Here is a 26,634-nt window from a genome sequence, read left to right on the forward strand (position 1 = left end):
AATGAGCCAGATGTTTTACAACATGGTATCCATAATTTAAAGTATGCACTCAAAGGATTTCTAATTCAGTTTCCTTATGATTTGGCTCTGCTAGAATTTAGAAAAATACTCTTAGTAACATGAGAGAAGGTAAAATTCAATATGCAGATATTTTTACTAAATCTCATTTCTGATTATTTTTGTCAAACTTTACTAAGTATATATTAACTTCTTAATACTTATAGCAGTGAACTGTGTAGTTTTTAATGAAGTGTGAATTTATGCTTTTTTCTAGATACTGTTAAAGAATGTGGCTTATGTGAGGATATTTTTCTGTTTCTAAAGGTTAAGAGCTCTCAAAGATTTAATTACTCTGACAATGGAAAATGTGAACTTGGTTTTCTAAAGAACAGAGCCTACAGAAGTGTTGCTTATTAGTACACAGATTGTTGACTAATCCTAAGGAAGAAGCCATCAGTTAATTCACTGAAAATCTTTTTTTTCAATAATTTATGTCACAAAGATTTGGGACAAAATCTACTTAGTTGATATTATATATAACAGATGACCATTCCTGTGTTCTAACAGTCTTGCCTTCTTTCCTGCAAAATTATTAAAACTTGTATCAGGAACTGGACTTTAAAAATCCATCCCATCCTTGCAATAGTGAATTGTGCTGCCATAAACATTCAGGTGCAGATGTCTTTATTATAGAATGTCTTTTGCTCTTTTGGTAGATGCCTAGCACTAACTGATCAACACTATGGTGCTCACACAGTAGTAATACTCTCCAGGGATTAGGGGGTTGGTGGGGGGTAAACTCACAACTAATGGATGCAGTGAGCATTGTAGAGGGGAAGGGCATGCCTCTAATCCTCGCTTGGGTGAGACAAAGACATAAAATGTAACCAAAACTTTTGTACCCTCATAATATCCTGAAATTAAAAAAGAAAAAGAAAAAGAAAAAAATCTATCCTAAATCCCAAATATATGTAACTGTACTATAAGGAAAATAAACATTTCTTTTTTAGGGATAATCCATGAGTTATATAGATATTTGTAACATGGTTTCTTGTAGGAAATGCTTAGCTATGGGTGAATAGGGATGTTTGGGAATAACCAGACTCAAAGAGATGCTGCCCTTACTGTGCCTCCTCTCTTATTTGTTAATTTTGTCACTTTGCCAGTGCTCCTGTCCCCACCTTTGCCTCCCTCCTTATTCCTTTTTGTCTCAATCTCATCCTAAGTGGTATTTCTCCATTCTTGTTGGCATTTGCTTCCCGCAGGCTCTTTCATTCTGTCAGGTCTTATATACGTGTTCCTGCCCACATATTTCCTCATCCCCAGTGGCTACAACATGTTTTGTATCTCAGCTCCCTCCAGAATTGTCTTTCTTTTCCAGGTCTCTTGTGCCTCAGTATTTTTCCTACTTTTCTAGACTCATGTTTTTCTCATCTGTATATTTCTTTCTTCCAAATCTGTGCTGTTATCTGCTTAGAAGAGGGCACATAGGGACAGTGTTATCTGAGCAAATCTTCAGCACAGCCACCATGGGGTATGGCTACCTAGTCACAGTCCATTTTTTCCATAGTGTGTACAAAACGTCTTGATCTGCATAGAAAGATAGCATAATTGAATAAATAAAATGCACAAAATTTCCTTAGGTATTTTCCCCCTAGAATTATAGGAGAGAAGTAATTTTGAACCAGATACAGAGAATAACACTTACGTCACACGGACACAGAGTTATCATGTTAGCAGATTATTGGAAATTCATTCCTAGGACCTTGACATTTATTCACTTCTCATTTTCAAATTATATGTACCTATTCATTGCAAATTATTTTTAATGTATCTTTTACCAAAAAAAAAAGTGGGTGGGGGGCAAGGGCAATATACATAACCTAAACTTTTGTACCCCCACAATATGCTGAAATAAGAGAAAAAAAAGCTGTCCTTACTGAATGACTTCATCTGGAAAATAATTCATAAAAATATTCACAGTATATGTTTATTACTCCTTTGTAGTCCAGACTCTAGTTACCTTAAATTTTGTGTTTTTAAAAAATAATAACAAAAATGCTTACTCTTTTTCATACCCGTTGAAACGGGTTCACAAGACTTAGGTAAACTGAAAACAGTTAGTGTAAAAGTTAAAAAGCTGATTTGCTCCTTCCATCCTGTTCCTTGCTTTTCGCCACAGCAAAATTGTAAATGTAAACTTACTCCCTAGGAGATGAGCTGGGCTGCAATTTTCAGCTAATTGGGAGAAGCAGCCCTGAGTCGAGCACTGTCAGGCTGATTTGAGTCTTAAGATATGATGATGATTATTGTGTCAAATGTAATCAAGAATGTGGGCTCTGAACTGACTAAAGGGCTGGCTGTTTTTAATTCAGGTTCGTATATGAAGTAGACCTCCGGTTCACTGATAGTCACAGCTGGCTGTAAAAGAGAGCAATTTTTAAAATGCTATTTCATTCTCTATGGAGCTGTAAGGATCAGAGATTGGATGCACAGGAGGGAAAACATCCTCATTTTCTCCTCAAAAGTTCTATTTATTTTCAGTATAATATACTTCATCTTGAAATTTCCCTGTGGCTCTGTGTCAATGGTCTTCAAACTTCTCAGACCCACTGCCACTCCTTGTTTCTTTCTTTTAAAATAATACTTAGTAACACCTTCTTTACTAACATAAATACCCTACCTATACATGAAATGTTTTAAATGATGCTCTGACTCTAATTTTAAAGAGAAAAACTAGTAGTTTATAATAAAATAACATGTTTTAGGATCACTCTGGAACATAAGTGAGGTTTTTAGATGATGAGACTATGAATGCAATATCAACAAATATAGCGTGACACCAGTATGTTGTACAGTGACTCAAATACCATGAGCGGCATTGGCCATCCACAGAGTAATTTTCCAAAATGCTAAAAAACTCTTGGCAAAAATCCTAATGACATAAAGTAAGTTTTTTCTTGGATTTTTATGGCAGTTAGTTGCATGCCTGAAAAATTCAATGTGTCTTAAAACCTTGAGGAAAAATATTTTATGTTTATATGTAAAATTGAGTTAAGTTCCAGGTTCAGGTGTTTATAAACAGGATTTCCACATATATGCATGTCCAGTGGGACATTCCAAAATGCTGTGGGACTTGGGATAGCTCTTTGTTGTGCAGGAAGTCTACCAGCTCTACTGCCTCCCCATTGAATGCCAGTCCCTGTGGTAGTCAAACACTCTTTCTCCATTTCCAGAATGCCTCTTTTTTTGTGTGATTTGTATAATTTGGTTAAATATTTTTCCAGACAAAAACTGATCTGTGAATTAATGAAATAGCAATATTCTCTGAGAACCTAACCTATTTCTGAGTGGTACGGTTGCCATTTTTACAAGACTAAATGAAATGAGCCTTTAATAGAGCTAGATGATCTAGCCTAATAGTTTAAAATTCTGTGATTATCACTGCGGTTATAGTCTATTTCCACCACTTTTATTGAATAGTGTTGTCTCTATAAAAGGGTGATGACGACACACTTCTACTCTCCTTCCCCTCCCATAACTGTATCAATTGCCTTCTAACCAGTTGTTGACAAATGTAGTTAAATTTTATATAAAAATCACAAGAGATATTATTGTAGCTACTTAGGACATTTAAAATGCTAAATGCTACTTATATAGAGGCTATCAGAGAAATATGAACCCATTTCTTGAAGAAACTAATGAGGTAATTTAGTAAAACAACACAGATACACATGCATACAGAGATAAATAAAGCTTACATCATCTAAATGTTTGAGACAAAAATAATTTTTACATTGAAGAATTTTTAGACAGGTAGGTAAGCAAAATGCAGCAGTCCATTTACATTTCATGGGGGTATTTGACAAGGCCTTTCATTATATCCTTGTGAATAAGTTGGAGAAATACTGGCTAGATGCAAGGTAAATTGGATGGTTTAGAAACCATTTCATGCTTTTTCACAAAGGATGTTGATTAATAGATCAGTGTCAAGTGGTGAAGGAAGACCTCTGGTGTTATGCCATAAGGTTCTGTTTTCATTCCTGACACACTGGATGTTTGTGACAGAACATGAGTGGAGCTACAGAAAGAATGCTTATAAAATTTATGAGTGATAAAAAGCAGAGAGGGCACGAGTATATTGGGTGACAGAAGCCAAATGGATGCCTGGACAGGATGACTTTGAAGTCCCTGTCAGGACTTGATGTCTGGGGATCAGAATCAAACTTACAGGCAATCTGAAAATTTGCCCAAATAAATGGTTAATTTTGACAAAAGTTATTATTTTTTAATGCCCTCTGTTTTTGCAATACACCTAAAAATATTCAATTAGCATTCTTTGCAGAAGTGCATTTTGAAAATTCAAAAGAAGATACATTAAGTTTTCATGGAATAGTAACAGAAACTCAATCATTGATAACTAAATACAATGTGTTGCCCAGAAAAACAGTCCACCATCTTATTTTCACTGCTAGTATAAAACTTGATGAAAGAAACAAGCCCTAAAAATTGAATAGCTACATGTTTACAAAGCAAAACACAATTTTGGCCATAGAATTGCTCATTCTCACTTTTAAACATCTTAATTATAACTGAATAATAGTCTATTATAGAATCAGTTTTCTATAACAAAGATGATATCTACAAATTATCATAAGGTTCAACTGAAATAATTTACATGAATACAATGTTAAACTTTAAAATTCCGTACAAATATAAATTACTGTTCAATAAATTCACATCATGAAGTAATTTTAAGGTTTTTTTAAGAACAAGGGATTGTGACTTTCTCATTTTTAGAAGGTGTGCCTCCTTGATAGGATTATTGATTTTAATTAAATTTATTTTCTATTAAATGCCAGGAACTGCAGTGAATCCTTGCCCTCAAGGAATTTACAATAAGTTGATGATGGTGAATGATGATGATGGTGAATATAGAGACTGTATTAAGTAGTGTATTCATATGTCAGAGGATTCTTTTGGGGGGAATGTTTTTTTATTTCAGAATATTGCAGGGATACAAACACTTCAGTTACATGTATTGCCTTTGCACCGCCCGAGTCAGAGCTACAAGCATGCCATCCCCAGGTGCAGCCCTCAGATTCATTCTTTTAGTGTTGCAGTTCTAATTTTTAAAAATCCTTAATTTAGGCCGGGCGCGGTGGCTCACGCCTGTAATCCTAGCACTCTGGGAGGCCGAGGCGGGTGGATCGCTCAAGGTCAGGAGTTCGAGACCAGCCTGAGCAAGAGTGAGACCCCGTCTCTACTAAAAATAGAAAGACATTATATGGACAACTAAAAATCTATACAGAAAAAATTAGCCGGGCATAGTGGCGCATGCCTGTAGTCCCAGCTACTCGGGAGGCTGAGGCAGTAGGATCGCTTAAGCCCAGGAGTTTGAGGTTGCTGTGAGCTAAGCTGACGCCACGGCACTCACTCTAGCCTGGGCAACAAAGTGAGACTCTGTCTCAAAAAAAAAAAAAATCCTTAATTTATGACTGTTCTTTATAAATTTTAATTGATCTTATAAAAAGCCATCAATACATTCCATAGTATCTAGGTTTTTTTCAATGCAGTTTTTCACCCTGGTAATTAAAAGTAAGAAAGCAAGAAACTTTAAATCTTTATTTTCACAAGTTTTAAACAGCTCAAGCTACTTGATTTTTTTTAAATTTCAGAATATTATAGAGGTAGAAATGTTTTGAATACATGATTTACTTTTGTGCAGTTTGAGTCAAAGTTCTAAGTGTGTCCATCCCCAAGGTAGCGTGCGTTGTACCTGTTATATGTAAATTTACCCATCCCCTCCTTCCCCCTCCTACCTACTTGGTTTCCATTGAGTTTTATTACCATATGTGCATATGGGTGTTCATAGACCAGTTCCAATTTAATAGTGAGTACATGTGCTGTTTGTTTTTCCATTCTTGGGATACTTCGCTTAGAATAATGGTCTCTAGTTCTATCCAGGTTGTTACAAAAGGTATTAGTTCATGCTCAAGCTATTTGTAATCCCACACCTTGCCTTGTAAATCATCTCTGAAGCATTAAAATGGGTTTAAAATTTAAAGGACAGTTCTTTTAGAATCTACCAAGACTTAGTCATTTTGAGAAATTAATTCATTTCTCAATTGCTCTTATAAAGATGTATTTATTTTACTGTAAAATTTCTAAGAGATAAATGTATGAAGTGTTTGATTTTCATGTTAGAGATTTTTATGTAAAACATTTTTCAAAATGTATAAACAGCCAGATAATCTCTGCCTGATTAACATTTATTAAATTACCATTATGAGAAGGCCACAATTATATGTACTATAATTTTCTATGAATTCATAAGAATTAAAATATCTGATTGCTTCCTGTAATTCCTTCCTTTTGAATAAAAGCCTCAAACCTGTATCTCAAGTCCAAAGTGCAGTATTCTTTCTAATGTATCACTTAGATGGCAGCTAAAGATACTAAGCAAAGGAATAATATCTTTGTCTACATACAAACACACACATACATACACACACACACACACCCCATAACCCTAATTCATATAATAATTGCAGAAAACAAAGGGCCTTTGCTAATAGTAATATATTCATATCCGTTATATTTGCGTCACAGGGAGTTTGGCAAGTCTACCTTGAGAACAGTGGACTAGATTAGGTGTTTCCAGCTTTGCCACTTATTTTGGAAACTCACCCAGCCTCTCTGAAACTCAGGTTTCTCTTCTATTAACTGTGCATGGTAATAACAACCTGCCTCATTAGCCTCATTAAGCTATTTAATTTATGAAAGGAGATGATATCTGTGGATCCTGTGAAAGGAGCTCGAAAACTGAACAACATTGTTTTAGTGCAAAATACTATAACAATAAATGTTGAATATAAAAGACTCTTTCTAAAGTGCATTAGTAACCATAATAGAGCGGCGAGTAAGGGAATAGGTAATAAAAGTCACACCATAACTCAGAGTTTATATCAGAAATTATAAAATCATTCATGTTTCAAAATTCTGCTGATAGAACTCCACTGTTAAGTTCATTTCATCTGTTGATATGTTTTTAGCTACTTCTTTCCTTTTAAAGTGAATCTGCTGTGTGTCTGCTTTTTGATCTTAGAAAATTGAACCTGTCTGCCTTGCTGTCTTCCAAATATTATGTATTGACATCTAACAGTCTACAGTTTTATTTTTCTCTAAGTTATTATGAATGAGAATATATATATTTGGTTGACTGCACAGTCTTTGAGATTTTTAAAGAGTTGATCCTAAGCTCATTTTTAATTAGTTTCTATACCATTCTCCACATAACCTTTTAGAAGAGAAGTGGCTTAATCTAGTCTATCAATGTTAGGAAATGTATCTTTTATTTTATTTTATTTTATTTTATTTTTTTTGAGACAGAGTCTCACTCTATTGCCCAGGCTAGAGTGACTGCCGTGGCGTCAGCCTAGCTCACAGCAACCTCAAACTCCTGGGCTCAAGCGATCCTCCTGTCTCAGCCTCCCGAGTAGCTGGGACTACAGGCATGCACCACCATGCCCGGCTAATTTTTTCTATATATATTTTTATCTGTCCATATAATTTCTTTCTATTTTTAGTAGAGATGGGGTCTCGCTCTTGCTCAGGCTGGTCTCGAACTCCTGAGCTCAAACGATCCGCCCACCTCGGCCTCCCAGAGAGCTAGGATTACAGGCGTGAGCCACCGCGCCCGGCCAGGAAATGTATCTTTTAAAGAGATTAACACTACAAGTGACCAAATCAACTTAAATATTCGCATTATATAAATCATTGAGTGTTTAGAGCAGAAATTGTATCCAACTGTAAGCCCAACCCCAATCTAAGTTTGTAATTATCTAGAAAGTAGTGTTTACTAAATTTTTTCTAAAGATCTTTTATAATTGTGTAAGTGCCCAAGATAATATTTTGAGTCTCTGTATATGAACCAAACCAAATGTAGTCCATTACTCCCAACATTATATTTCAAACTTCCCAAATAGTACCTTTTAATATTATATCAGCAGAAAAATATATAGATCTTAAAGTATTGATCTCTTTAAAAATCCAAGAAAGAAAAATTTTGTGTGTGTGTATATATGTATCTCCTCTGTTCATAATATCAACTAATATTTCTCAGTGATTTATGACACAGAAACACAAATCAAATGAAACAAGTAATGCAAACAATAGTAGAAAGCACATTTTTTACTGCTCTCTCCTAATACAGATCTCTTCTTTTCAGGAATGTCCTAATGATTTTAGGGAAAGTCCATAATTATTGTTGTTTCCCTAATGATATATTTTGCAAATCTCAATTTTAAAACAGTTATAGGGTAAAAAATATGAAAGAGGATTGGTATTTTAAAATTCCTTACATGATTGATAATGCATATATTCTCTTACTATCTAAAAGTAAAGTCTAAGTGAGATATATATTTTTTTTCTAAAATATCTGTATCACTGAAGGAAATTTACACAGATAGCTCCAAAGCTGTGGTTTATCTTTGGAGGATTAATCTATTTTTTGTGCAAGTGTGTTGCTACTGCACATGTTAAAAAGTCATCCTGTGTTGTCGGGGGTGACGAAAGATGGGAATGAGTTTTCTGAGAACTAATCAGCAATACTTTGGGAACATTTAGGTCATGGTTTCCAATTAACTCTGGAGAGTTTGAGTAATTTAGGACCAGACCTCAGGAGAGAGGGGATGAAAACCTCGTTAATTCATATGTCAGTGAACAGCAAACCAGCAAATTTGCGTTTAAAATGGATTTTTTTTTTGTTTTGAAGCAAAGACCAGCTAGATCTTTTCTGCAATAGTTGAGGTAGGAGAATAACTTTGTATGTGTGTGTTCCCTTATGTGTAGGTATTTGTGTGTTTCAACCACCCTGCTTATGGTAAAGTGACAGAAAGTTAAATTTGTGCTCCAAAATGAAGGCTAGGATTCAGTGGCATAAACTTCTTTGCATTTTTCTTCTTTATAATGAATATATCAAAGAGGAGTGGACACAAATATCTATCTTCAGAGTTAAAAAAATACTTTTCTAGAATGTCAACTTGGACTATAATTCCAACTCTGCCACTTACTTGTATACAACCTTGGGAACATCATTATTACAGTTCTCTCAGAATCAATCTCTCCAACAACAAAATAAAACCAATGGTAACCTGTACTTTATATCTAAAAGTTTTATTATTTTTATGAAAAATCAATTAGGCAAACTTTTATTGAATATCTATCACTGTATTTTGAGATAAATCCCCACTGGATGATCACTACTTTTGATAGGAAGAGGCAAAAATGTTTAAGATACATATAACACTTGTTCGACAAATTGAAATAGAAATTCATGAATGCAATGTGATGCATGTTACATTTGAGCTACTGGTTAGGAATCCAGAGAGTTTAAAGCTCTAATCACATTGTAACTATAGTAAATGTTTACCTATCTGCCTCCTTTACCGGACTTGAATATGTGAAATGCCAAAGTCCACATCTTATTGAACTTTGTGTCACCACCATCAAGCATAGACCCTGGCACATAATAAGTATGGAATAGATGCATAGATGAATTAATGATTGAGATGTTGGTGGGCATGCAGAAATATGAATGAGGTTCAAAAACAAAGATAATCTGTATAGAGGTTGAAGACACTGGGAGGGAATGAAATATCCAACTGAAAATATACAAAGAAAAGGAGAATCAGACTGTAGGTGGAAAAATTGAAAATACCTCATGAAATGATGAGAAAATAACTTTGAATATGTTTTAAAACATTTAAAGAGCTATAGGGGTGTTAGCTTTGAAAATTATGTTCTATGTTGTATCCTAGATTCATCATTTCTCACACTGTCCATAGTTAAATTAAAAGGAGAGAGTATATTCCTTACTTTATAGTTAGATTACAGAGGAGAAAAGAATCCTCTCATTGCCATAACCCTTATGTAGTTTTATTTCTAGGTAGATGGTACCCAAAGACAGATAAAGCCACAGAGTTGTTGCTAGGAAAGGAACTAATGGAATACTAGTCCAGGCATTGTTGACAGCTTTTGCTTAGATTCGTGCTACTCATTAGTGCAAATTACTAATAGAACTGCTAGAGATTAAAAGGAATCATTTCTACAAAGTGCTCTATAGCCATAGGTATCAAAATTCTAGCTGCCCCTCGTAAATACAATATAAAGTTTTTTTTAAAGCATCAAAATGCAACTTATTTACTAGCAAACTAGTAGGAACTTTTACAGTTACAGAGAAAATGAGCTTCAGATTAACTCTGGCTCTGTGAGTAGTGTTTGATGTTGCAAGAAATTTTTTGGTGCTGGTCCAGGTGTTGCTAGGGTACTCATTTTCTCTAACCTATATTCCACAAATAAAAAAGGAAAAAATAATGGTCCTATAATCCTTCTTCTAAAAATATCATAGGAAATGATAGTGGCTGAAATGTAAGTAAACTAGGAAGAAAAGATTCAAAGCATTTTATTTGGCTATTCCATCGACAATACCAGGGCACAATGTTATTTAGCAGAAGATTGAATGCTATGAATTTCTCCAATTTGTCACACGTAGGCAAAATATGACCTTCCATATCAGATTGAACCTTTTTTCTAAAAATATTCAATATGTTTATATATTTCTTTTGTTTGATTAGATACATACATATACTTATAATCCTGCAATATAATGCACTGATAAGGCATTTCTCATCCATATATCTAACAGTGGAATATTGTCTATATATTAATTAAGCTCTTCAGGCTTACTTTAGAAAGTAACAAGTTTTCCTCCCTTTTTTCTTTTGCTTTTTATGTATGAGGTTGGCCCATAAGAAATTGGTGATATTCAACTCAATAGAAAATCTGGAGTCTTAGAGATTGATTCAGAGATACCTGGGGGAAGATCTAATGCCAGATCAGAATACATTTATCTGATGCTTCATTGATAATCAGTTCTTTTTCTATTTCAGCTTATTATGGGGGTACAAAAGTTTAGGTTACGTATATTGCCCTTGGCCCACCGAATCAGAGCTTCAAACGTGTCCATTCCCTAACGGTGCGCATGGCACTCATTATGTATGTATACACCCATCCCCTCCATCCCCACATCTGCCCGACACCCAATTAATGTTACTCCTCAATGTGTTCTTAGGTTATGATCAGTGAAACCAATTTGATGGTGTCCAAAAACAATAAATGTTTGCATGGATGCAGAGAGACAGGAACACTCATACACTGCTGGTGGGACTGCAAACTAGTGCAACCTCTGTGGAAAGCAATATGGAGATACCTTAAATAGACATAAGTAGACCTACCATTTGATCCAGCAGTCCCATTATTGGGCATCTACCCAAAAGAACAAAAGACATTCTATAAAAAAGACATCTGCACTCGAATGTTTATAGCAGCACAATTCACAATTGCAAAGATAATCAGTTCTTAAAAAGAATATGGACATGCTGAAGGCATGGATTCTGTGATTCTTTACTTTTCACATGAAGTTGTCTCTGGGTGAGCACCTTCTAGGGCAGGTGTAGGGTTGTACTAAGTTTATAGCTCCAGCACTTAACCCCTTCAGTAGATTCTTGCTTCTTACTGGTGATAATGCAAGTCTGCATTATCTATAGCTCTCCTTAAAGGGTGACCAAAAGTGCAGTAGCTCTTCAGACACAGTTGCTGCATGTGGGAATCCTCCATCCTGTCCCCTTTGGAGACCACAGTCTGTCTAAGTAGTTGTGTGTTTCTTCACATACATTCCTTAGGCAAGCATATTTTTAAAATCCTCATTTAGACAGATAATTCAACAGGTCAGGTCTCCCCAGAAAGAAGATTGTGAGAATGCAATTAACACTAAGGAATTTTATTGGCTTGGCCTGTTCTCAAGATTAACACCTGTGAGGGGAGCAGTCACAATCACAACAACAATCAACCCTCCCCTCCCCCTCCCTTCCCTACACTTCCCCTCTTCCCCCTCAGACCAGAAGGGGCTCTGAGGTCTGAAGCTAGGGTAGCCCTTTAGCATTGTCCTGAGTTGCAGCAAGGGGGCCAGGCTTTTGTAGCCCACATATCATATACCAACCAGTCAATGGGTGCAGCCAGCCTCAGGGATGAAGGGGTTAACTTTGAGCCAGGAAACTCTCTTTAGCCAAAGCCCATTCTCAGATAGAGATGACAGCTGAGGACTGTCAGCCAGCAGCACTCTTGGCAGCTGGGGCCAGAAGTATTTCAGTTCTGACGAGGGGCCTGGACAGCCCAGCCCAGCATCTGCTATACCAGTAGTTCTCAAAGTTTGATCCCTAGCAGTAGTGACTCTTAAACTTTAGCACATATTCGAAATGACTGGAAGGCTTATTAAAACACAGCCTGTTGGACTGCATCTAGATTTTCTGATTTGGTAGGTCCAGGCTGAGGCCTGAGAATTTGCATTTCTAGTAAGTTCTCAGATGGTGCTGGTGCTGCTGGACTATGGTCCATACTCTGAGAACAATGTTCTACACCACCCTTATTTACCTATTGAAAATGGTACAGGGTACCCTTATGAGTAGAAGGAAAACCTATCCAAAGCACCATATCATTCTTTACTCCGTCAAATTCTCAGCTATTTTTGTGCATCATAAAGCTGAAATGGCTGATTATTAAACTTCATATAAAAAAGAACTTAACCAATACAATAGATTCTATTTATAGAGCATTATTACAATTTCTAATTATCTGGTCATTGTTACTTTCAAAGTACAACCAAATTTCCTCCAGGGTCTATAGTCTGATTACCTGTACAGAAGAATTTTAAAAATAATCCATATTCAAGATCTTTAGTTTTGTTATACACAGATCTTTTATTTCTTTATGATTCTTATTATTTTTATAATATACTTTTATTTATCATATAAGCCATTTAAAGCCATATGGTTAAGGAAAATTTAAAAATATGTGATACACTTAAAGCTATTTTAAATGCACAAATCTGGAAATTAGGTATCCTTGACTTATTTTTTGTCCAGACTTGGCACAATTAAAATTTAGAAATACAATGTACATGCATTGATCATTGATCCAGGAGAGAGATTGTAGCTTTAAATCCCCCACACAAACAGGAAACAACAGTCTCACCTATGATCAAAGAGGCTTGTGAAGGAGCTCATTTGAAGAGATTTTCTGCTGTTATTGCCATTGAATTTTTTCAGTTATTTTCCAAATTAGAAAATATTCAGCCTGATGTCAATATTTCTGATCACCAGGGTATCGTTTAGGAAAATGGTTCCTTACTGTCCTGAAAGAGTTACTGTTCTTCCCTAAGGGCCTAATTTACAAAACAGCAAACTCACTGGTAGAATTCGGCTGAAAATCTCATTGTCCTGGTAGAACCCTTTCATCTGATTTATGTGCATTGCATTTTGCAAATAACTTGGAAAGTTATTGACCAGTTATTTTTGCTGGAAGGAGAGGGTAAGTGTTGCTTCTAGTTTAAGGATAGAGGCACTAAGATGTATCAAGTGCAGCTCATCACAAAGACATGCTGATAATAAAATGCACAATATCTAATTCTCTAAATTTCACTCTGCCATGGCAGAGTTTCATATTGTCATTTTATTTTGTTTGAAATTGGACTACATTAGAAAATATGTCAATGTCTCACCCTGCATTTGTCTTCTGGAATATGACAGCTTATTTCTATCTCAAATTTTGGGCTGGAGATGGAGTAAGTCTTAGCACAAACTGGATGAAATTGCCACTTTTGTAGGTCAGAACAGGTCAATTGTCAGCACTGGTACATTGTAGCATTAAGATTCTCGGAACTGTTGCAATGGTTCTGAATTTTGAAATCATGATAAATATAAAGATAAACAAACAAATGACGGTTTTGATATTTCTCCTTGCAATGGTAGGTTGCCTGCAAACTAGATAAGCAGGGAGCCAGCAGTCCAGGTTAGCCCTTGAACTACATGAGGTTTAATTTATTTGCCCAACCAGAACACTATGCTACCTTTCAGCTGTGCAGTATTAAAGTTTATTTAGGAGTTGATAAATAGCTTAGTGCAATGCTTACTTTTTTCCAATAGCTGCATCCTCATAAACCTATTCTACCCTCCACCAGTTAATGCAGACAGAAGATTTTTATCCAGTATGAGCGCTGAAACTATACTGTAGAAGACTGTGTGCTCAGCAAAAACCTCACCCATGATGAATAAACAGCTCTTCCGGGGGCTCTGCTGCCGCTGGCTCGGCAGGAGTTGTTTATTGCCTGGTTTGCACATCCCATGATAAAGTTGCTGCTGAAATAAATTGCAGTTTTGCATAATTATTGACAATCACATCTTAACAAGCAGTGTGTATCATATTCAAGTGTTCAATTTTTTAAAATCCATTTTTAGCTTATGTTTAATCCCAGAAAGTGTTTATGTAGTAATAGAAGGCAAATAAGACATTTAAATAGAGTACTAATTTCCTCATTGCAGACAAAATTTACCTGAATCATTTTAGATGGGATTGTTACTGCCTAAGGCAATTTTCCCTTCCAAGCTATTATTATGTAGATTTTGCTGAGGGCATATGTGTGTGTGGATCCACAATATATGCATTATATATATTATCAGAAAATATGAATAATTTTTAAGAGTTTTATGTCATTAGGGAACTTGTTTCATCCTTTTTAAAAGACTAGAGGAATGAGGAGGGATGTGGGCAGAAGGAACTAACGTTTTGGGCAACAATAATGTGTTACTGTAGAACATGCGAGGCACTCAACTTTCCATGCTTTATTGTATTTTAATTCTCATCACAGCAATAAATATTGCAGATGAGAAACTGAGAAATCTGAGAAGTTAGTAACTTGTCCTGCTGCACCCCTGGTTAGGGACATTGGGAAGTGAAACCAAATCCGTCTAGTTTTTAAGGCTCTACTTTTTTCATTACATGTAACATTTTTCTTTTGGACCATGTTCTCAGTTGTATGACCATCAAGTAATGACATACAAAGTTAACACAATAATTATAACAAACAGGTGTCATGCAAAATTATATTACGCACAATGGTTTCTAGGAAATATTATTTTTCTACTTGTTAGTATTTTGTCCCTTTGCACTTCAATTCCTTCTTTTTGTCTTGTCCTCCAGTGTTTATCTTTTGACTCTAAGTTTGTATTCTCTTGACTTTTCTCCTTGCCTATCTAATGCTTGTTTCCTGCCTCAGGATGACATCAAAGACAAGCATGGTGCAGGGGTTTTAGGGTTTTACCTATAAAGGTTAGTTTCAACTTTTGTAGCATATTAAAATAAGCTTCCAAATTGACCAGCAAAAACTATGAAGTTAAAAAAAATATATATATATATATATATATATGTATATGATCACTTCTTTTCTGTGGAGGGGATTTATAGAAGTCTGTAATTGTCATTCATATTTAAATAGATATTTTTGCAATCCTCCCTCCATACAGAAGCCTTTAAGTTAAATAGAAATGAAGGTTAACAGCCTGCATGGTGTTCTAGTTGTTGTCACTTAAAGGAAGAGCTTTAGCAACAACTCATTTCTTGTTGGTATATTACAATTTAGTCCCTCCATCTTTGCTCTTTTTGTGGAGTTCACTAGGTGCACCATTCTGATATTTGTTAATTGCATCCGGATATCTGTTCCTTTGCAGAGTGAATGAGCAAGAGGCTGCTTTGGAAGAAACTCATAGATTACTGCAACAGTTCCCCCTGGACCTGGAGAAGTTTCTTGCCTGGCTTACAGAAGCTGAAACAACTGCCAATGTCTTACAGGATGCTACCCATAAGGAGAGGCTCCTAGAAGATTCCAAGGGAGTAAGAGAGCTGATGAAACAATGGAAAGTAAGTCAAGTGTTTCTACTTTACTCCTCTTGTAGATCCAATAGAACAATTCTCAGCATTTGTTCTTGTAATTGACAAACTGGGGACAAAATAAAATAGCTGTTTTATACAACCAGATATATTTCAGTATTTGGGCAAGGAGGAAAGAGGCAGAAAGAGAAAGAAAAGTCATTTGTAGTTCCATTTAAACAACCCTATCTTCTAAAAAGTATGTGTTTGGACCAGAAAAAAAACTTGCATATAAAACTAGAACTTTGGTCAAGGAGAAACTTTGCTCAAACAGAGAAATAAGTTAGGGATCAGTTTATTAAATCGAAAAAGTTGACATTTTTGAGTGTTTATTTAATATTTTACAGGGAAAGCATCTGTATGAATTGTCTGTTTTATTTAGCGTTGCTAACTGAATCAGCTTCCCTTCATTAATTTCAAATACATTTGAAATGTTAATCTGGCATTTTGTGGCTTTCTTTCTAACATGATCTGTGAAAATAAAAATGAGATGGTTAAATTTGTCATAGTTAATGATCATATAATTTTCAGACAATTGTTTTTCCTAGAGACAAAAATTATTGCTATAAAATTCTATATGCATAAACACTGAAAACAGAGTTTAGGGTAGTTTTGTTTAAATGGAGTCTTACTGGGAATCATATTCTGCAGTTCAAGGAGGCTCCTAAAGTTTATTCTCAATACCTGATATAATTTTCCTGAACCGTTATGGAGTTTTATTATGTATAGTTGGTTTTTCTCACTTGATATATGAACTTTATAAGTGTCTCAAATACAATTTGAAATGTTAGAATAATATCAATTTTATAGACTAATTCCATTTCTTCATATTTTTAAACTATGATGAAAAAAGTGATAGTGTATCCTATGTTGAAAAATAATTCCAAAATCAAATCACAGTAAGCAAAGTTTCTTCTCCTTGCCTCTTCCTGTTTTTCTGTCTTCATATGATATTTGATCTACTTTGTTGCTCTGGTCTATGGAATAGGCGATGGTGGCAAGTTATAGCTTCTGAATTCATCGTTGTTACTTTAGCATCCTCCTCTGATTCTGCTTTATCCTCCACAATGCATGTTGAGTTAGTATGATCATTTAGAGGTAATTTGTTTAGAACAATACCTGACTTTATCTTTGCAGATATCTCCCATGGCTTGTGATAGAATGTAAAGGCAATGCAAATTTAGTATTTTTTGCTCTCTCTTACATGTATGGTTAGACAATGCACTGCTATAACTTATTTGGCTTATGTTATTTCATAAATAAAATTTTATTTCACCTTGTAAATGCCCATAAAGCTACCCTATAATTTTAATAAATATGAGTTCACATTTTTCTCAGCAGCTATGATAGATAAATAATAAAATTCTGATTAAGTGTATTTGTAGCAGATTACTTTGGAAAATAAAGAATAATCTAATAATTAAGAAATAATTTGTTGTCAGGGATTTTATAAAGCATCCCTTAAAACAGTGAATAAGTCTGGTTGAGAGCAAAGATAAATCCATTATCTCCTACACAATTTGTATTTATATCTGCAGTACTATATAATGAAAATTCATCTATAAACTCCTCATCCTGAGAAACTGCAAGATTCTGAATCATTAAAGGAAAAACTCACCATGTTTCCTAACTATATTTATTATGGCGGAACAGAGACTAAACTACATTTGTGTTTAGACTTCTGATCTTTCTTTCAAAAACAGTTGGAAATTATGCTGAAAATGTCTTAGTTTATGTCATATTACTCAAGAAAATGTATTTATTCTTTTTTTGTCCCCAGTGGCATAAGAAAACCAAAGTTTATTTGTTGCTCACATAAAGTCCAATGTCAATCAGGCTACCCTCCTCCATCTTTAAGCTATGACACATATCACACATAACTTTCAGTGTACCCAAGGCAGAAAAAGAGACAGTTTGAGAATAAGGCAGGGGCTTTTTACAGCCTCAGCCCCAAAGCGATAAACTGTATTCATTATTAAAAGCCATATAAGACTCCTTTAGATTTCCTGAAGACCTTGACATAGCATTTTCTCCTTAACTATAGTAGGATTAACTAAGATTCCAAAATTATTTTAAAACAGAGATAGTTTTCTTCTTCCTTCACAGTCAATATTGTGTTTTCTATAAATTCCAGTTGCTTACGGTTTAAACTACATTTTATGGATAGAGATGACGTTTACAGCCAACTCTGATTTCTACTTAGATGATTGGATAACAGTCTTTTGATGAAAGATTTGGAGATGTCGTGGTTAAAAACGTAAACTACTGAAACTATTGATTATTGTTAATGGCACATTTCAACCAACTGAATGGAGTCAGAAACTGAGGTTTAACAGCAACAAATGGAAATGCAAAACTTGGAAGTAAATAAAAAAGAATACCTTAAGAGATTACATGCAATTTCAGTATTTCAGCTATATGGAAGTGTTTGCCTTTTTCCCTCTATGAATTTTTATTTTGAACAAAAGGAATTTTATATAATATGTATGAAGGGAAAAAGTATAATGGCATGCCTTTTCACTTCATTTGAAGAAGCTGGTAGAATTGTGTTCATTGATTCATGCTATATAGCAAGCATAGTTCTCATATATTAAAAAAAGGAAACTCCAAATGCCTAGCCAAAGCAACAGCTCTCCCAACAGATTTCTATATATCTGTCTACCCAAAAGCAGTGATGTTTTACTTTATAAAAATGCTGCTGAATGGAGAGAGAGGTTGAAAACCTTCACAAAATGTGTTTTTCTCTGACTGTCAATCAGTTTTTCTATATATGGAGACTTCAGCTCTTGCTAGACTACCTATCACTTTTGTTTATCAGCCACTTCATAGGATATTTAATTCTCCCAGCAATCATAATTCATAGGTTCTATAAGTATACATGTAATATGAAGCATTTGCTTCCTGAATAGAATTAATCTGATTAATTCCACTCTGAAAGACATTATAATTTTCCTATATTAGAAAAAATTGTTATTTACTTTTCTTACTAAAATCAAAGACATTACAGTTGTCCTTATACTTCAGGATGAGAAGATTTTTCTTATAAATATTATTATTTCTGATAGTCTTACTGGAATTTTTAAGCCAATATATTTTTATAGAACACAATATAGGACCCTGCAGGGGGAAAGTTGGGGATTTTTAAATTGCAAATTTATCTTTTAAATGAATAACTATATTCATAATTGAATCAAATTATTTCTCTGTTCAAAACATTTTCTGCTTTGAGCCTAAAAGAGTTGACAAAGCTGTTCATGGTTTAAAGTTCTAACATGAAACCCTGAGTGACTAACTGAAAATGGGAAGACTCTGCATCTTTGCAAATATTTCACAAGGGTTTCACAAATATTAACTGGTTCCCTAAGCACTCCTGAGAGATCATTGTGATACCAGCTTATAAAGAATGTGTGTGGGTGTGGATATGTGGTGGGAAGAGATGGTCATAAAGGTGGTATAATTAATATTTTTTTTCAGTGAAAGAAACTAAGGAGCAGTTATTATTTGAGATTCCTCCATCTGTGACTGGGTCATGTCTCAGGCCATATCTTGCAATTTTTTTAATCTCATATGATTTTACCCATGTCTCCTCTCAACCTCCCGCCATTACAAAAATTCTCTTCTGTTAAATAAAACATTTCTAGAGAGACAAGTTTGATAAACTCTGAATTGTATGTATGAGTATACCTACAAAAGAAGTTATCTTTGATCTCTAATGCATTATTCAAATTATGGAAGTATCTTCTTCAATGTTTACTACCAAAATCTTGGCCTACTGATTAATTCCAAAGTAAGGAGAAAGAATAAAACCTTAAAAGCACAATTAATTTCTTGAATAAATTGAAGTATCATATTTCTTGGGACATCTGAGAATAGAGAGGTAATTTAAGGATCTCTAATTCTAAGGAAAGGAAACCTTCAGTGCATTCCTTTCTCTTGCTTTAATTTGAATTGAGTTTTATATGTATTTTTTAATCAATCTTGATTGTTGTCTAGAGTGTGAAAGTCAATCTTGATATTTTTCTTTAGCCTGGTAATGACTGTCTACTGCTCTGGATATGTAAAAAAAAAAAATATATATATATATATATATATATATATATATATAATTTTCCTGAGAACTTTTATTAATTCAGAAAATCTTTACTAAACACCTGCTATGTGTCATGGTGTTAGGGCTAGTGATATAAACATATTCAGAGAGGTGATTTTCTTTTTTTTTGCAAGGGAAGAGGCTTACATAACAGAAATTTATTTCTGACAGTTCTAGAGGCTAGGAGTCTAAGATCAGGACACGAGTATACTAAGCTTCTGATGATGGCCTTCTTCTTGACTTTCAAACAGTTACCTTCTCTCTGTGCCCTCCCATGGCAGAGACGGAGAGCTCTGGTGACACTTCCTCTTCTTATAAGAGAACTAATCCCATCATGAAGACCCTAAGAGAGGTGCTTTTCAAATACAGTACAAACAAAAAGTACTGGGTTGTACAATTAACTTAATGAATATTGATCAATATTTTTTAAATAAAACATAATACAGTTAATAGAATAGAATATAAAAAAACAGAGTCCATCACTTTTAAGTAAGGGTCAGAAAGTCAGTATTTCTGTAAAACTTTGGTTTCAGCAGTGTGTGTGTGTGTGTTTGCGCGTTTAACATACTGGATCACTATGTAAAAAATATTAAAAAGCCTCTATATTTGAACATTATTTCTGTCTTTGGGAGGCTCATATACCAGTGCTGAAGACAGACATGCTGAGACAAAATTATGATAGTATGATGAGTATTGTAGTAGAAGGCTAGACAGAGTCTAGGAAAAAACAGAAGATTAAGCCAATCCTGCCAGAGAGGCCAGGAAACTCACCTAGAACAGTGGTTTTTAGCCTTGCTTATACATTGGTAGAGTTTTTAAAAAATGTTTATCCCTGGATTCTGCTCCCCGCCCAGAGATTCAAATTGGATTGGTCACAGCATGTCCTAGCCGTGATCCTAATGATGGCCAGACAAGAGAATCATTGTTTAGAGAAAGTCACATTAGAGGAATGTGTTAGGGGTTAGCCAGGTGCACAGAGTTGAAAATAGAATTCTTGGTAGAGAAACCAGAATATCCAAAGGCCTGGGCAGTGTGGTAGTATGAGAATCTGAAGGAGCTTGGTTGGAGTATGGTTGTTCCAAGAATGAAATTGGAAAGATCAGCTGTGGCTAAATTATATAGAAAGACAGCATGATATAATAGATAGAATATGGGCCTTGTAGGTAGAAAGATCCCTAATTTAACACTTATTAGCTTATGGCCTAATCTATGAGTCCTAATTATACTCTTCTATATAATGAGTATAATACTTCACAGGATTTTGTCAGGATTAAACGATAGGATACATGTATAACACCCACCAGAGAGGCAGAGTTAGACTCAAAGGGCTAAGTGTAATCTGGCTTTCTCTCTCTTTTGCCACCTATTTTTAAGGGTTTGGACTTTACCTATAGTCTTTGGGAAGTCATAGCTCAAAGTAAGGAAATGGAATAACCAGACATATTTTTGAAAGATCACTCTGGTAGCTGTGAGGAGAATGGATTGGAAAGATATAAGACCTGTGTAGTGAGGGACAATAGTTAGGGAGTTGTTTTTGTTATATCCCAGGCAAAAAATAATAATTAAGGTGATGAGGTTGAATAAATGAAACAGATATGTGAGCTATCTAGAGATAAAAATCAACATTGTGATGTGCTCTATGGGAGGTGGAGGGGAGGAAGAATGTGAGGTAAAGTGAGGAACAAGTGCCTGTTTGCCACTTGGCATGACTGAGTGGAGAGGGTGCCTTACGGGGGTTGCAGAATTCAAAGGACAAACAGTTGTGGAAAGGGAAGTCAAGAATGTGTTCAGGTTTGAGGTATTTGTGAGTGAACAATCAGAGGTAAAAATATCCCCCCCCCCCTTGATGCATTTGTAAATGTGGACCCAAAGTTTTCAGAAAGATCTGGATTGAAGATGTAAAATTGAAGAATATAAGCATGGAAGCCATAGAGATTAATGATATTACACACAAATCTATGTCGTTGTTGTTTGAATTTACCCATAGTCCACTCAGAAATATACCTAAATGTCAACAAAATGTTACTTACTGTAACATAGCATTGGTATTATGAGATGCTATCTTCTATGTTATTCAAAAGGACATAGCTATAAGGACTTTCTTAATAAATTAACCAAGAAAAAAGGCAAAGAACTAGCAAAGTTTTGTTGTAAAACTCATACTGTGGAAAAAGTAAAAGTTTTAGGGTAATATATCCAATATCTTGAAAAACTCTTTCCAATAATAAAAATTAGTTTCTTTTCTCATATAAACATGGAAAATTTTATTTTTCCTTTTGTTCTTGTGTTGCTACTATAAAAAGGCCATTCACATTCATAATATTATGGACTATAATACTCAGGAATAGATTCAAGAGCCACGAGCTTATCTTCTTACTATTTTCAGTACTTTATTATGTTCCAGTTTTGGATCCTGAAATTCCTGTAGATCTCAAAGAAAATCCGAAAGGAAATAGTGAAAATAATTAAAAGTTTACAAAAGGGAGTCAGTGAGGATAAACATTCAGGACTGGTCGTGTTTTATCTCCTATAGAAAGAAAGACTGAATATAGAAAATAAGAATCCCAAACTTTTTGCCCAGTGATGAAAAAACAATCACCTCAATTTAATGCAATATGAGTTTAGTCATTTGATTATAAGAGTTGTAACATTCTGGACCATGTTACCATGGTCTTATTCATACATAAGCATGTTAATTGAATGATTGAAACTTGTAGAACCTATTTTTCTGGATACTACCATTACATTAAGCAATTATCTGGAATGATACAGTAGAAGCACTAAATTGAATAACTTTGTAATTCAACTATTGGATTCTGTAATTTTATATCTACAAACCAAAAGAAAAGCCCCCATAGGTAAGAAGACACTGTGCATACTGAAAAGTCAATTTTGTTAGTCTCTAATAACCATTGTCTTTTATTCCACACAGAGCTTTTGTGAGGATCTTATAAGGTAATAAAGATAAAAGCACTTTGAAAAAGCTTTCTTCAAGTGAAAGGTCCTTATTAATGTTATGAATTACCATTAGACAAAAGTCAAACTGAAGATATAAATCAATATTGTACTCTTAAAAATCAATGGATCAAAGTTATATTAATTAATAATGAGAATAATAGCTAAATATTTCATTTTTTATAATTGGCAAACTATTTTTACTTGCATTTTCTAACTTGATTCTCACTGAAAACCTGTGGTGTTGGTACTATTATTATTTCCATTTTCAGTTGAGAAGGATAAAATTGGAGAGGTTAAGTAATTTACCTATTACTACTTCCTTGAAAATCAACTAATTTGAGTTTTATTACACCAGATTAGGAGGACAATTATGCCAAATAAAAGCCTATCTCAATGAATATTTAGTTTTCTGGAATTAAAAACACCATGTATTTATCCAGTTTTTAGGATAGATAGTAATTATATTTAACAATTTTTTTAATATTTCTATGTGCCAGGGAGTTTATTAAGTGTTTTGCTTACATGATGTAATATCATCCTTACTCTTACTACAGATGAAAAAACTGAAAGTTTGAGAGCTTGGCTGACTTCTGCTAAGATCACATAATTGCAGGTTGAGTATTCCTTACTCGAAATGCTTGAGACCAGAAGTGTTTCTGATTTTGGATGTTTTGGGATTTTGGAATATTTGCATTATATTAATACTTACCAGTTGAGCATCCCAAATCTAAAAATTCTAAATTTGAAATACTCCAATGAGCATTTTCTTTGAACATCATTTCATGGAGCCCAAAAAGTTTCAGATTTGGGAGCATTTTGGATTTTGGATTTTCAGAGCTGGGATACTCATCTTACATGTATAGAAGAGTCAGGATTTGAACCTAAATTTGACCTTCTGAACTCCTACTAATCTACTCTTCTACCCATTAAACCAACTCAGCATTCAAGGCAAAGTCCTGTTCAAAGCAAGTTTCAAATTATTCCCCTAATAGGAATTTATTGATTAAGGGAAATATTTCTACTTCTTAAGCATCCTTCTTTCCTTTACATTTTCAGTCTAGTTTTTACGTCTTCCTCTCAACTAAAATACCTCCCTATCAAATCACCATAACTACCAAATGCAAATGTTTTGTCAAGTCTTCATTGCCCTAGAAATCAATGCATATTTTGTTATTGTTGCGCAGTGCAGTCAACTGAAAAATTTCTCACCTTTTGACTTGCTGGGGTAATGTATTATATTAATTATCTTCCTACCTCTCTAACCACTCCTTCCCCCTTCTTTATTTACCTTAGGATCTATTCTAAGCATTCTGTTTTGTTTTCATTAATCTCGTTAACTTCATTCAATACTCAGTCAATAGTTACTGTCAGTTATGTGCCAAAATATTAATATTTACTAGAAACAGTCTTCTGTTCATCTTTAATCCAATGATTTGGACATTTTTAGTCCTTTCCAGTATCCATCCCATATCTCTTACTGTATGTGGGATATTCCATACTCAAATATCCCATAGACAACATAAATTCAGTATGACCCAAATAGGCCATATCTTTAGTACCAAATCTTTACATCCTATACTGCTTTTCATCACACCACCACCTTTTTAGTCAGAGAGATTTCAAAACATATAGTCATTTCTACATCTCATCACTTGCCTCACTTTCAAGTTCATTTTCAAGATCTATGTATTTTGTTTCCATAAACCTTTATACCCATTCCTTTCTCTCCACTTCCCTTTCCGCTGCTCTAATTCATGCTCTTATTATCTTTTACCTTCCGTCATGCATTTATGCCTACCAATTGCTCCAATCCATCCTACAGAGTGCCATTCAAATTAAGTTCCTTAAAGCATAGCTTGAGTTGTAACTATAGTATAAATTCCATGAGAGCAGATATTTTATTTACTTCATTCATTTGTATATTCTCATTGCCTGAGACAGCATGTGGCACTTGTTGATAGGTGCTCAATAAGTATTTCCCAATGAAAGATAGAAATATATGATTCCCCTATTCAAACACCTTTTATGACTTTTCCAAGTTTTCAGAATATTCTACAAATTCCTTTACCTGGCTCTCTAGAATTGGCCTCAAGTCTCAATTTCCAATCTTATTTCACATTTTATACCTCTTCATGGACCCTCTCAACTCCAACCAAAGTGAATAGCTGGCCAGGCTACTTTTGTGTCATTTGATAACCTTGAGATATCTTTTCTTCATCTCATCTTACCCATATACAACCTACTTTTCAAGGAAAGCCATGTTCAAATCCTCCTTTGCTCCCTGAGCCCTCAAGCTGGAAGACATCTATCTTGTCTCTCTCTCTCAATTCCTATATGCATTTCTCTGCACTGTAAGCGATGTTTAGTGCTTTCTACATTGTATTAGAGAAACTGGAGAAGATAGTGTTTGATAGTGTGAGACTTGAAGCCTCAATGTTTGGGTTTAAGTCATGATTCTGGTACTTAGTGACCATGGACATGTTTCTTAATTGCTTTCGGATTATACAGCTATAAAACAATAATGGCAACAACTGTTCAGGTTTTTGTGAGGATGATGTGAATTAATATATGTAAAATGCATAAAACAGTATTTGACACATAGTATACAACTAATATACGTAGCTAGTATTATGTCATTACTATGATCAGGCTTATTTTTATATATACATATATGTAATTTTATGCAAATATTTATAAATAAACTTTGGTATTGTTTATTTCACTATGGCTCCTTGAGGGCACGATCCTCATTTGATTTGTGTGAGAACCTATTTAATAAGGAACAGATGAATAAATGACACTGTGATTGAAATTTTGGCTACCATGAGTATTGAAACTCCATTTTAAAAAAAAAGCTTTAATTGTTAATCTTCAATAGATTTTAGTTCTTAAATGCCAATATTGACTCATGTTTGGAAAGCTGTTTAAAGTCTTCAGATACAAACAAACCTTAATACCCTCATTCTTGAGAATAAACATACTACACTGAAAATCTTAAAGGAGATATTTTGTCTTTCATAATGACCTCTTTGGGGAAATAAATTGACTTTCCACTCTTTCAACAAGACACCAAAGATTGTGATTCTCTGAAACACCCTTTGGTAAAAGTAGTTTATTTTTTCCAAACAGTTTGAGCAGCATAGGAAATCACACCAATTACTTATAGATATTTTAATAAAATTAATAAAGTTGTTTTAAATGCATCCATGGGGCAGTAGCACTGAAAACAATGAGAAAGCTGAGACTATTTGCTAACTTTCCTTGATCTCCATCCGAACCTTGACAAGTTCCATATAATTTCAGGCCTTCTTCTCCAAACAAGAATAGAAAAGGTCAGGAAAAGTTTGAGACAGAAAAGTTAAAGAATTTTATGTCACTAGAATGTTTAAGGGCTAGTGGTCTTTGGGAGAAGACTTTCCAGGCAAAAAATGATATTCCTTTATATGATGGGTAGCAATACCCCCATCCTGTAGAATAAATTGGGGGAACAAAAAAAAGTCTTCAGTCTTATATGTACAAATTACTTTTAAGATGAACTACATTAGTTAGTGTCTCTCTTCTGCCTTTCATAATTCTGATAATAAAACATTTCAGGTATTACTCAAAGATTAATAATATTCAAAATAATTTAGGTTATAAGCATGCAATTTTGAACCCACATGAGGTCCATTTGCAGTTTACATGGTTTTCTAAATTACATTAAAACAAAATGTCAAAAAGTTCACTTTTTTCATGTTTAGCAGCATCAATCTTTTAAGAAAAGT

General features: G+C 34.4%; 1 protein-coding gene across 4 annotated transcripts in view; it reads left to right on the forward strand.

Moving 5' to 3' along the window:
- Positions 1-26,634, forward strand: part of DMD (dystrophin) — a 1,602,346-nt gene that overhangs the window by 1,112,964 nt on the left and 462,748 nt on the right. For all 4 annotated transcript variants that reach the window (XM_069463910.1, XM_069463912.1, XM_069463911.1 and 1 more), the window contains one exon: positions 15,624-15,813. In XM_069463910.1, the coding sequence (XP_069320011.1) occupies positions 15,624-15,813 (190 nt within the window). The remainder of the gene's footprint in view (positions 1-15,623; positions 15,814-26,634) is intronic.

The sequence above is a fragment of the Eulemur rufifrons genome, chromosome 30 (genome assembly GCF_041146395.1).
Source record: "Eulemur rufifrons isolate Redbay chromosome 30, OSU_ERuf_1, whole genome shotgun sequence".
Taxonomy (NCBI): domain Eukaryota; kingdom Metazoa; phylum Chordata; class Mammalia; order Primates; family Lemuridae; genus Eulemur; species Eulemur rufifrons.